This window comes from Lontra canadensis, unplaced genomic scaffold, assembly GCF_010015895.1.
Source record: "Lontra canadensis isolate GAN:19392208 unplaced genomic scaffold, GSC_riverotter_1.0 scaffold53, whole genome shotgun sequence".
Lineage (NCBI taxonomy): Eukaryota > Metazoa > Chordata > Mammalia > Carnivora > Mustelidae > Lontra > Lontra canadensis.
In genome coordinates, this window is record NW_022631047.1 from 424,430 (window position 1) to 437,123 (window position 12,694).

At 37.6% G+C, this 12,694-nt stretch overlaps 1 protein-coding gene across 1 annotated transcript; it reads left to right on the forward strand.

The window, feature by feature from the left end:
* Positions 1-2,090: 2,090 nt before the first annotated feature.
* On the forward strand, positions 2,091-3,017 carry LOC116877599 (olfactory receptor 6C4). Its single transcript, XM_032874357.1, has one exon. The coding sequence runs from the start codon at positions 2,091-2,093 to the stop codon at positions 3,015-3,017; it is 927 nt and encodes a 308-aa protein (XP_032730248.1).
* The last annotated feature ends 9,677 nt before the right edge of the window (positions 3,018-12,694 follow it).

Here is a 12,694-nt window from a genome sequence, read left to right on the forward strand (position 1 = left end):
AAAAAAACCAACAAAACAAAAGAGAAACAGACTCATAAGACACAAAAATGAGCTGATGGTTACCAGAGTGTGGAGAAGCTGGGGGAGGGAAGCAAAATAGGTGAAGAGGATTAAGAGGTACAAACTTCCAGTTATAAAATGAGTAAGTCACAGGGATATAATGTATAACATAAGTGACAATTAATAATGTTCTAATACTTTTATGGTGGCATATAGTAATTAGACCTATTGTGGTGACCATTTCATAATGCATAAAAGTGTCAAATCACTATGCTGCACACCTGAAATTAATGTAATATTATATGTCAATTATAATTCAATTTCTTAAAATAAGTACATATAGTCACTTATGGCTAGTGACTCCAGCAACAAAAAGAGAGAAAGAAGAGTAGAATGTTGATGGGAAGCCAGTAGAAAACATGTTAAATTTGATAATACTCAGAGACTCATGTGACACATCTCACCTTTGATTTACCTCTTAGGAACAGGCAACCATCACACTGCAGTCATTCAGATTGTCAAGGATATGAACACAGTAATGTTTTTAAAGTCACTGATATTATTCTATAAATGTAGATCATGAAGTCAATCAGTTGTGAAAACTGGGATGAAAATGCAGTACTTGCTAAAGACCACAGGTTAGTACAAACAGGGAAGAGAGGGCTGAAGGCAAATCCAGGTTTAATATCGCCTCATGCCCCCAACAGTTGTATGGATTAATGGGGAGATTGACAAGAAGGATCCTGAAGATATGATTTTTTCTAACCTGTATGCATGTGAATTAGATGGGTTTTTCTATCATCTTTGCCTCTGAATCAGAAAAATCCAAAAATGCACACAGAACACTATGGCCAAAGTTTCCTTCTTTGGGGATTGCTCATTTATCTGCATAAGACTCTTCTTGTGAGAAACATGAATGTCCCTCTTCCTGGTTTCTATATGCCAAGAATAGAGACCAGGAACATTTGAGGCATGATAAACTGTCATCTTTATTTTGCCATTTAGAACACTTTAAGACTTTGAGTAAAATCCACTCTGAGGTGTTGTCTGTGGATATTTCAAAATCTCTATTCTCAGAGATATATCCCAAATCTACCTATAAGACTTGGAACATGGCAGGGTTGCCTGAGTGGCTCAGTCTGTTAAGCCACTGCTTTCGGCTCAGGTTGTGATGCCAGGATCCTGGGATCATGTCCTGCATGGGATTCCTTGCTTAGCAGGGAGCCTGCTTCTCCCTCTGCATGCTCTACCTGCCACTCCCCCTGCTTGTGCTCTCTCTCTCTCGACAAATAAATAAATGAAATCTTAAAAAAAAAAAAAAGGACTTTGAACATGGCAGAAAAACATATAAGAAAATGTTAATTATTATGGTTTATGGATACCACTGCCTTGTTCATATAGTCAAAAATGCTCACAATATGAGATCATACTGAACCGAAGATCTTAAAAGCCTGCAACAAATTTGTGCTTCCAAAGAACAGGGACACAGAAAAATCATTTATGCATCAAAACCTACAACCGTATTCATGTGAAGAATGTCCTAATGGTTGCTGAAACAAGGAAGTCAGAGATTTGGACAATAATGGAGATGAGGATCTATGGCAGACAGCCAGTGAAATGCCAAATACTGCAAGGAAGGGGGAAGAGCACAACGAGGGGAAAGGGAAGCACAGAAAATAGAATCTGATAGAAATAGTTCCACCAAGAAAACAGAAGTATGAGAAATTAATAGAGTCAGAGGAAAGTGGTTAAATATTCAGATTTTGTAAACATTTTGGGATTAAAGGATAAATTCAAATTGTTATTCTTCTGGGAAAAAATTGAGTAATTATTCTTTAACAGAGTCTGGTAAGTGTCCAGGAATATATCAACTTGGGGAATTAAAAAGACTTTAGGAAAAAGGACTTTCACACAGAAGATAACTGGGCCTCCATGGAGCCAAGGCCAGTGCAAACTGATGCTAGTTTAGGTCAGCTGCATAGAGAGGAATATATGACGTGACTCATTAGGATCAGCTTTGTCTCTCCTACCCTGAGAAACTTGAGTTTTCATCACTCACCTCTCTCCTTCAGATCTCCTAAAGGTCAACTATGAAAAACAGGACGTTGACTGAATTTATTCTGTTGGGCTTCACAAATCAACCTGAGGTCCAGGCTGTGATATTCATCTTCCTGTTCCTCACCTACATATTAAGTGTCCTAGGAAATCTGACTATCATCATTCTCACTCTAGTAGACCCTCACCTCCAGACCCCCATGTATTTCTTCCTCCGGAATTTCTCCTTCTTAGAAGTTTCCTTCACATCCATTTTTATTCCCAGATTTCTGACCAGCGTGACAACAGGAAATAAAGTCATCAGTTTTGCTGGATGCTTGATTCAGTATTTTTTTGCTATATTTCTTGGAGCAACAGAGTTTTACCTCTTAGCTTCTATGTCCTATGACCGCTATGTTGCCATCTGCAAACCCCTACATTACCTGACCATCATGAGCAACAGGGTCCGCATACAACTCGTGTTCTGCTCCTGGCTGGGGGGATTCCTAGCTATCTTACCCCCAATAATCCTGATGAGCCAGGTAGATTTCTGTGCTTCCAATGTTGTGAATCACTATTACTGTGACTATGGGCCACTTCTGGAGCTGGCGTGCTCAGACACAAGCCTCCTAGAAGTGATGGTCATCTTCCTGGCAGTTGTGACTCTGGTGGTTACTCTGCTGCTGGTGACTTTTTCTTATACATACATTATCAGGACCATTTTGAGGATCCCTTCTGCCCAGCAAAGGACAAAGGCTTTTTCCACTTGTTCCTCCCACATGATTGTCATCTCCCTCTCCTACGGCAGCTGCATGTTTATGTACATCAATCCCTCTGCAAAAGAAGAAGGTGCCTTCAACAAAGGAATAGCTGTGCTCATTACCTCAATTACTCCCTTGTTAAACCCCTTCATTTACACTCTAAGAAATCAGCAAGTAAAGCAAGCATTCAAGGACACCATCAAAAAGATTGTGAAGCTTTAAAACACAATACATTTCCATGAAAAATATATTGCACATACTAAATGTGTACTAAGTGTCTACTATGTCTCAGATGCTGAACTGGCTCTTGAGGATAAAAATAGGAATGGCATAGGTCCTAAGTTCAAGGAATCTGCAGCCTAGAATGGCAGAAAAGTATTAAACTGTAAATTTATGTAGTAAGTTTACCAAAAATAAAAGAACAAGGTAAGTGCTATTAGGGAACAAAAATGAAAATCCATAAAAAGAACAGTTGGAGGGAGTTAACTATTTTCCAGAAATGACCTGAAATTTAAAAGGCAAAAGACATTGCTTATTTAGAAGATTGGAAAGATAAGAATTTAGAATGTGAAGAAGGGACCATCATGAAGGTATTATTTAGTTACAAATTACAGAGTCAGTGGACATTGGTGAGTCAAGAGAAGTTTTGAGGAAGGAAGTTATATCCTCAGCATTATTTTGAAGGAAATCTGGCATTGGCATTGCTCTTCCTCAGTGAGCCCTGGAGAGTATGCTTTGGACAAAGTGTGAATAATTTTTATTCTTCTCCCCTTTGTCATTCATCTTTCAATTGTAGCCATTATAAATTTCATCCTTCCCTAAAGAAAAATAAAAAGGGTATACATTTGATCCACATTTCTCCAAATGAGGTGAAAATCCCCAAGACTTTTCAACTTACATTTTCTAGAAGTTGTGGTTAGAAGAGTCTTCTAGAGCCAAGGTTGAAAGCCTCCCTCTTCTAGACAAAATCTATTGTTGCTTTTCTAGCGGGGATCTTTTTAGGTTAATGACTGAGATCTCCCACGCTCTCTCTCTTTGGTAGTTTCTGGTGATTTCTTTTTCTATGGTAATTTTATTTTCATCTGCTTGTTTACTTTTGTTAGATATTAGAAAGGATAATTTTTTTCATTTTTTTATGTTATGTTAGTCACCATACAATAAATCATTAGTTTTTGATGTAGTGTTCCATGATTCATTCTTTAGATATAACACCCAGTGCTCCATACAATCTGTGCCCTCCTTAATACCCATCACCAGGTTCACCCATCCCACCTGCCTTTTAAAACCCTCAGTTTGTTTCCCAGAGTCCATAATCTCTCATGGTTCATCTCCCCGTCCAATTTATCCCCCTTCATTTTTCCCTTCATTCTCCTAATGTCCTCCATGCTATTCCTTATGTTCCACAAATAAGTGAAACCATATGATAACTGACTTTCTCTGCTTGACTTATTCCACTTAACATAACCTCCTCCAGTTCCATCCATGTTGATGCAAAAGTTGGGTATTCATCCTTTCTGATGACTGAGTAATATTCCATTCTGTATACGGACCATATCTTCTTTATCCATTTTTCTGCTGAAGGGAATCTCAGTTCTTTCAACAGTTTGGCTATTGTGGACATTGCTGCTATGAACATTGGAGTGCATGTGGCCATTCTTTTCGCTACATCTGTATCTTTGGGGTAAATACCCAGTAGTGCGACTGCTGGGTCATAGGGTAGCTCTATTTTTAATTTTTGAGGAACTTCCATACTGTTTTCCAAAGTGGCTGCACCAACTTGCATTCCCACCTACAGTGTAAGAGGGTTCTCCTTTCTCCACAACCTCTCCAACACTTGTTGTTTCTTGCCTTATGAGTTTTTGCCATTCTAACTAGTGTAAGGTGGTATCTCAATGTGGTTTTGATTTGAATTTCCCTGATGGCGAGAAAGGACAAATTCCATAATATTATTCCATTCTTTTAACTTTTCCCCAAGTTTTTGTTTTTGTTTATAACATAAGCCATGGATGCCTGTTTCATAAACTGAAAATGAATATAAAGTATTAATATGGATTTATATTTAGAATGTTCTAAGTTATGAGTCTTAGCAACCAAATGGGAATAGACTACCCTAACAAGAACTCTACACATGGATTCAAGGTCACAACAGCTTGAATATGAACTGGTGGTGGTAGGGCCTCAACTTCAAAGGAACTGAAAACATTTTTTGGAAAGCTGAGTACTTGCACATAGCTTAGTAATATCCTAATGCACGCAGATCATTCATTACCATTTGAGGTAAAAGTAGAACATCACCTGGTGTGTTCACGTATTTTATATGTGGTAATATCGTTGGGTGGAATGATGCTTCTTGGGCATTTAAGAAACAAACTGTATTGGACTGGTTATGAGAGAAAATTTCCAGAATCACAGAAAATATTGAAGACTGCATGGTATTTAGAATAAAAAGTCTTCTATGTAAAGCTGTTGCTATTGTCAATATCTGGGTTTCATGGTGGCTAAGCTAGAGATTAGTAATGATTTTTAATTTATTACAAATTATCACAGAACACCATCAAAAAGACATAACCCCGGCGATTGACTGGTGAGCTGAACCTGGTACTCGGAGGCTCCTTCTCCTATCCTTGGAATGTGGTTTCCCTTGCCTTTCCCACTACCAGGGGCTGCTCCAAGGACACAGCCTTTAGATGTGGTGTTGACAACACCTGCACCATATATGTGACTGAATCCAGTTAGGGCCTCTTTATAAACTCTTAAGATGCAGCAGGGGTGCAGGGATTCATTCATCTTGCTGATGTCCAAGACAAGCCTTGTAAGTAAGTTCCCCTTGCTTATTAAAAGTGCCACCTCGCCACCTGGAGTGGTCTGTCTTTTTCTTCCATCTCTCCCTTCAGTCTGAGTACAGAGGCTGGATTTGGATTTCACCTGGGAAGCTCCCAAGAGGGCACAAACCAACAAATATTCACTGAGCTATCAACTCACATAGAAATGTTCTTAAATAGCCACATTTCAATCATTAGGTTCATGCAAATACACATTTCTACCAGAATCTATGATGAAGTGGAACACAATGCCATATAGTGGTCAAAAATAGAGGCATTAGTTCAAATTCTAGATTCTCAACCTTCTACTAGAATTGCCTTGGGATTGTTACTAGACCTTACTAAAGCTTACTTTTCTCAAACTCTAAAATATGGATAAAAATCATGTCTATCATATACAATAGTTTTGAGCATTAAATGAGAAAATAAGTGTAAAACATTTTAAAAGCCAATACTCAGTGTTTCATAAGTGATACCCATTATAACAATATGAAAAATATCCTTCTCAAGAAACTGAAGCTTAATTAAGTAAGAATAGATATTAAATTGATTGGTTTAATATAATGGGACTGTAAACATGTTGGTCATTCTACTTGAAATCCCTCTGCAGAGTGGGGTGGGAAGTTGGGGGAACCAGGTGGTGGGTATTGGAGAGGGCACGGATTGCATGGAGCACTGGGTGTGGTGCAAAAACAATGAATACTGTTACGCTGAAAATAAATTTAAAAAATTAAAATAAAATATATGGACCACATCTTCTACTATGGAGTATTATGCCTCCATCAGAAAGGATGAATACCCAACTTTTGTAGCAACATGGACGGGACTGGAAGAGATTATGCTGAGTGAAATAAGTCAAGCAGAGAGAGTCAATTATCATATTGTTTCACTTATTTGTGGAGCATAACAAATAGCATGGAAGACATGGGGAGTTAGGAGAAGGGAGTTGGGGGAAATTGGAAGGGGAGGTGAACAATGAGAGACTATGGACTCTGAAAAACAATCTGAAGGGTTTGAAGAGGTGGGGGGGTGGGAGGTTGGGGGAACCAGGTGGTGGGTATTAGAGAGGGCACAGATTGCATGGAGCACTGGTTGTGGTACAAAAACAATGAATACTGTTATGCTGAAAATAAATTTTAAAAATGTTTAAAAAAATTAAAATAAAATAAATAAAATTTAAAAAAAGAAATCCCTCTGCAGCAAGTCCAGCTTATTTACATCTCTCTTATGGCCAGTTGAATCCTTCGGTAGACAGATCGACTTATCCACACTTGACATAAAACCAGTCAGAACATTTGGCAGGAGATTATTAGAACTGGATACATCAACTCCGTGTGCTCTGAAGATCTCTAAGTATGCTGAGATAAGGAAGAAGGGTACTTGGTGTAAGGCGAAGTTTAAGAACACTAAGCAGGGCTTCACTCAGCCTTCATAATATAAGCATTTAGAAATTAATTTGGAAAGGAACATATCACCCTCTAAATAAGCTTGTCAAAGAAAAAAAAAAGGTCATGCTCTTCTGCAACTGTTCACTAAACTGGCTTTATGCTAGCCCATATTTGGAACGTAATCCAAGTCATAGATCAGCAAAGGAATGAGTTTAATGATTCTGTGGCTGAACCTTTGGAATGTTCAATTTCTAAATGTCTGAGTTGGTGGGCTTTATCCCTCCTGTCACCACTGTAGACAAGAATCAAAAGAAGGACACCAGGGTGGCTCAGTCAGCTGAGCATCTGACTCTTGGTTTCAGTTCAGGTCATGATCTCAGGATAGTGAGACTGAGCCCTGTGTCAGGCTCTGCACTGAACATGGAGTCTGCTTGGGATTCTCTCTCCCTCTCTCTTTGCCACTCCACCACCCTGCTCTCACATGCACACTCTCTCACTCTCTCTAAAATAAAATAAAAACATGTGTGCCTGGGTGGCCTCTTTGGTTAAGCAACTGCCTTTGGCTCAGGTCATGATCCCAGGATCCTGGGCTCAGGCCCCACATTGGGCTCCTTGCTCAGTGGAGAGTCTGCTTCTCTCCTGCCTGCCACTCCCCTTACTTGTGCCTCTTTGCACTCTCTGCCTCTTTCTCTCTGTCAAATAAATAAAATCTTTTTTAAAATAAAATTTAATTTAATTCAACTTAATTTAATTTAAATTTAAATTATTTTTTTTAAAGTAAAAAGAAACAGGTTTTTTAGCTACTAGCATTCTCAGGATAGCATTAGAGCTGCGCTAGAGTGAAGAGATAATAAAAACAAGGACTGCCACACTTCAGCACCGGTTCCTCTATCCTCTTTCCCTAAATCCCCAGAGACTACAGACTACGGATTATGAATCAAAACCGGTAGCATTCTCCCAATGCTGCTCCTTGAAAAACATTTAAAATAAAATTCATGCAGCACCTGGGTGGCTCAATTGGTTAAGAGCCTGACTTGATTTTGGTTCAGGTCATGATCTCAGAGTCATGAGATCAAGCCCCAGATCCAGCTCCATGCCAAGTGTGGAGTCTGCCTAAGATTCTCTCTCTTCCTCTGCCCCTCCCCTACTTTGGGCATGTGCACACAAACGTGCATTCTCGCTCTCTCTCTCTCTCTCTCTCTCTCTCACACACACACAAATAAATAAAAAGAAAAGAAAAGAAAATTCAAAAGAAAAAAAGGGCCTTTTTTAAGATGGCAGTTTAGGTGAAAAGAGTTCTGTAACAACTTGGGCTATCTGGCCTGAGGATCATCTTTGTTATTTCTTTAAATTATCCAGAAGGTCATAAACCAGGGCTTAAGCTTCTGTTTGTATGCATCACTAGACAGTAGAGCTAAAGCTATACAGAGGTCATGAGTTCAGAAGCCAAAATAACCACCATCTTAAGAATATATCTGCCAAGGAAGAGGGGCATGATTACACGCTAAATAACATATGATGCAAAGAAGAATTATTGGAACAAAAACAGCAAGAATTTAAAATAAGTATAATCTGGGGCACCTGAGTGGCTTAGCTGGATGAGCATCTGCCTTTGGCTCAGGTCATGATCTCAGGGTCCTGGGATCAAGTCCAACCTCCATGTCAGGTTCCCACTCAGCAGGGAGTCTGCTTCTCTGTCCCCCTCTGCCTTTTCCCCTTTCTCTTGCTCAAGCTCTCTCTCTCTCTTTCAAATAAATAAAATCTTTAAAAAAAATAATAAAATAAGTATAATTTCCTCAAAAAGACAAGAATGATATTATCAAAATGAAGGACAAAGCATTATAAAAAGAACCAGACAAAAATAGTGCTGAAAAACACAATATATGAAACAAAGAATAAAACAATGAGGTTAATACTGGAGAGATAAAATCAAAACAAAAATGTGAGCTAGATAAGCTCTGATGTGATCTCCCATAAAGCAACAGAAAACAATAAAGAGATTAGATACAAAATAGATAGATATATAGGAACCAAAAGACAAGTGTAGATACTGAAATAAATTTATATAATGAGAGTTACAGGTAACAAGAAGGTGGGGAGAAAAGGAAATAATAATATATTTCCTATAATAGAAAAGGACAGATATTCCTAAGTATCCTGAAATGGGACTGATAAAACATACACGTTAGGAAACCTGACATTTAAATGTGATAGTAAGATAAAAGAACACCTCAAACAGCTTGCCACACAAAAACAAATATGAAACACTTAAAAAAATACTCAAATAAGAGGATAAATAAACCCAGAATGATGATGCAAATAGTATAAAACCAAAAAATGATATTATAATTTATATTAATCATATAAAGTACATTTTTATATTTTTATTTTTTTATTATGTTCAGTTAGTCAGCATATAGTACATCATTAGTTTTTGATGTAGTGTTCAACAATTCATTAATTGTGCATAACACCCAGCACCCAAGATCTATAAAGAACTTATCAAACTCAACATCCAAAAAAAAATTTTTATCTTTTTAAAAAGTACAACTCAAATAATAAAAGAAAGAAAATCTACATCCATAACCAAAACTAAAATTCTAGAAAACATGTACATGATGGGTTGTGAAGAAAGACCAAAAAAAAAATACAAAAAGGTAATACATTTGTTGTGATCCAAAAAGAAATAGAAATGTGTATGTTTAAGAAATCAGTAGATGGAAATGAATATGGATGAATCTTAAGACATCCATGCTAAGAATGAAGTAGAATTTATAACTTTTACATCAACAAACTTTTACATCAACAAACTATCCCTCCATCCCTCCAGTGAGAGATAGGAAATAGTTAAAAAGTAATAACAAAATTAAAGGAATAAGAACAAGATGGTTGATATCAGTCTTACTAGAATAGTAATTATAGAACGAATATATCAGTGAATCCCATAATAAAAAAAACACAGATCCTCAAATTGGATTACATATAATAATAAATAAATCCAGCAATGTGTTGTATATAAGAAACACACTTAAAGCAATAGTATATTAAGAGGTTGAAAATAAAAAGAATGAATGACATCATCCACATGGCAGAATAGGTTTTCTACCATCTTCCCCTCCAAAGAATATCAATTTTGAAAATCACCACAAACTACTTTTGTGGAAGTCTGAAAGTCCAGAGAAATGCCAGCCAACTATTAGAGGAAAAGAAAATCTAAGATTGAATGCACTGAAGAGAGGAAGAGGAATAGTGCCACTTCCTCTCTTCACCTCCCCCAAAGGTGGCACAGCTCAATGCCAAAAGAGAACTTGCAGGCCCATGATTTTTCACATGAAGGAAAGTAGGACTGCATGAATGAGCACCCAACTCCCCCATCTGTGTGGGAATTGCCAGAGGGGCACATTTCTTTCTCACCCCATCCAGAATACTGAGTCATAAACTGCATGACTGGGGATCAGTGAACAGCTGGGAGAACAGTAACCAGATCTCAGAACATAGGGAACTGTATGGATTCTACTAACCACTTTGAGGACTCCATCAGAAAGCCCATCCTGGAGAGTTGGGGCTGCCTCACCTTCAGATCCCCTCAATTGATTCATGGGCATCCCAAATGCTTCACAAACCTCAACCACACACCTTCACACTTTGTGACCAGCTCCCAGTGCATGTCCCCAACAATGCTAAGAATGAGCCTTTGCAAATGGCTAGTCAGCACATGCAGAAATCTAGCCTGACCTTACAGGATGGGGACTGAGCACAGAAGCTGGGAGCGAAGGAAAAAGAACTGCCAACCAAGAATACTTCACCCAGAAAATCTGCTCTTCAGAAATGAAGGAGAGATAAAAGACATTACCTTATAGCAAGACCAAATCATGAAGAAACAGAAAACACAAACAGACCAATAATTAGTAAGGAAATTGAATTTGGTAATCAAAACTTTCCCAATAAATATATGCTAAATTTAAGGACAAATCATAATTAAGTGATGTGTCATCAGGTAAATCAGAAAGTTATAGTAAAATTAAAAGAAGCAGGAAGATAGTAAACAAAAACACCTGTAATATTAATTATGACTGTCTGCTACTACCAATAACATAAATTTTACTTTAATGTATTCTGGAACTATGAGTAAGAATTAAAAATAGAACTATAGTTCTACAGAAAAAGCTAGAGGTTAATATTAAAGTTTCAGAAAATCACTTAAAAATAAGACATTTTAATCAAAATGCAAAATTTCCTTCCTATTTGTATTCTAAAGAAGTTGTTTGCTTGAATGTAACCGATGTATGAAATGGGGTTAGAGATAAGGTGTTATTTTGGCACTATATTTTTATAGAATCTAGTATTTTCTACCACATACCCCTAAAGAAAAACGTTGACTTCATTCATCACAAATAAATGACAGGTAAACACACCCCCCAAATAACAACAAATGAACAAAACAAAAACAAAAATACCAACTGGCTGACTGTAGGGCAGCCTATGAAATTATTTGGATATTTTTTTTAATTTGGATGATTTTCTTTTTTTTTAATTTTTTTTTATTTCTTTTCAACATAACAGTATTCATTGTTTTTGCACCATACCCAGTGCTCCATGCAATATGTGCCCTCCTTAATACCCACCACCTGGCTCCCCCAAACTCCCAACCCCCGCCCCTTCAAAACCCTCAGGTTGTTTTTCAGAGTCCATAGTGTCTCATGGTTCATCTCTCCTTCCAATTTCCCTCAACTCCCTTTCTACTTTCCACCTCCCCATGTCCTCCATGTTATTTGTTATGCTCCACAAATAAGTGAAATCATATGATAATTGACTCTCAGCATAATCTCTTCCAGTCCCGTCCATATTGCTACAAAAGTTGGGTATTCATCCTTTCTGATGGAGGCATAATACTCCATAGTGTATATGGACCACATCTTCCTTAATTTGGATGATTTTCTTAAGCACTCCTTATTTTACCAGATCTTTAATCAATATAGTGATTTTTTTCACCCCTCCTATCCTTCACTGACTTACTTTACTAAAGAGCTGTGCCAAAGAGGGTTGTGAGACTCCAAGTTTGTGCACTCATCCCAAACCACTGTCCTACTGGTGGGGCAGTCTCTCATTGGAAACATCCCATTTAAGCAGTAGAAATATTGTACATAATTAAGACATCTAGTTCCAAAATACATTCAGCAGTATCAGTTACTACTACTTGGATATATGAAATTTTCATTAAATATACTATCAGCCTATTGCTGGATGGCCTAATGACAAAATATACAAATGTCAACTGCAGATGGTCGAACTGTCAATAAAGTGACAGTTCAATTTAAAAGGTGAGGTTGTTGTTGGCTGATTATCCTAAATCACGCAACTTCACTTCTACCACACTCTCATGATCTAAAGCAAGTCAGAGGTCCAGCCAAGTTAAAGGGGAGAAGAAATTACATCTCTGGATGGAGAAATTGACATTAAAGAATTTGAAACCGTGATGAATCTGAAAATGCCTCTAAACTCAAAAATAGCTACATAAAATCAGCTCACCCTTCAATATTTCTAATTTTCCAGAATCCTGGGTCTTCTGATCCTCATGGTTTCTGCAACAATCTGATGACTTTAAATCAGTGACTGGGTGCTCTATTTGGCTTTTTTAGTTGTTCTGTGAACAAGTTCTCAGAGGCAGAAATCTATCAGTAATTGTTAA

Bases quoted from the DNA above. Each gene is read 5' to 3' on its own strand.
- LOC116877599 (XM_032874357.1), top strand. From the start codon at position 2,091: ATGAAAAACAGGACGTTGACTGAATTTATTCTGTTGGGCTTCACAAAT.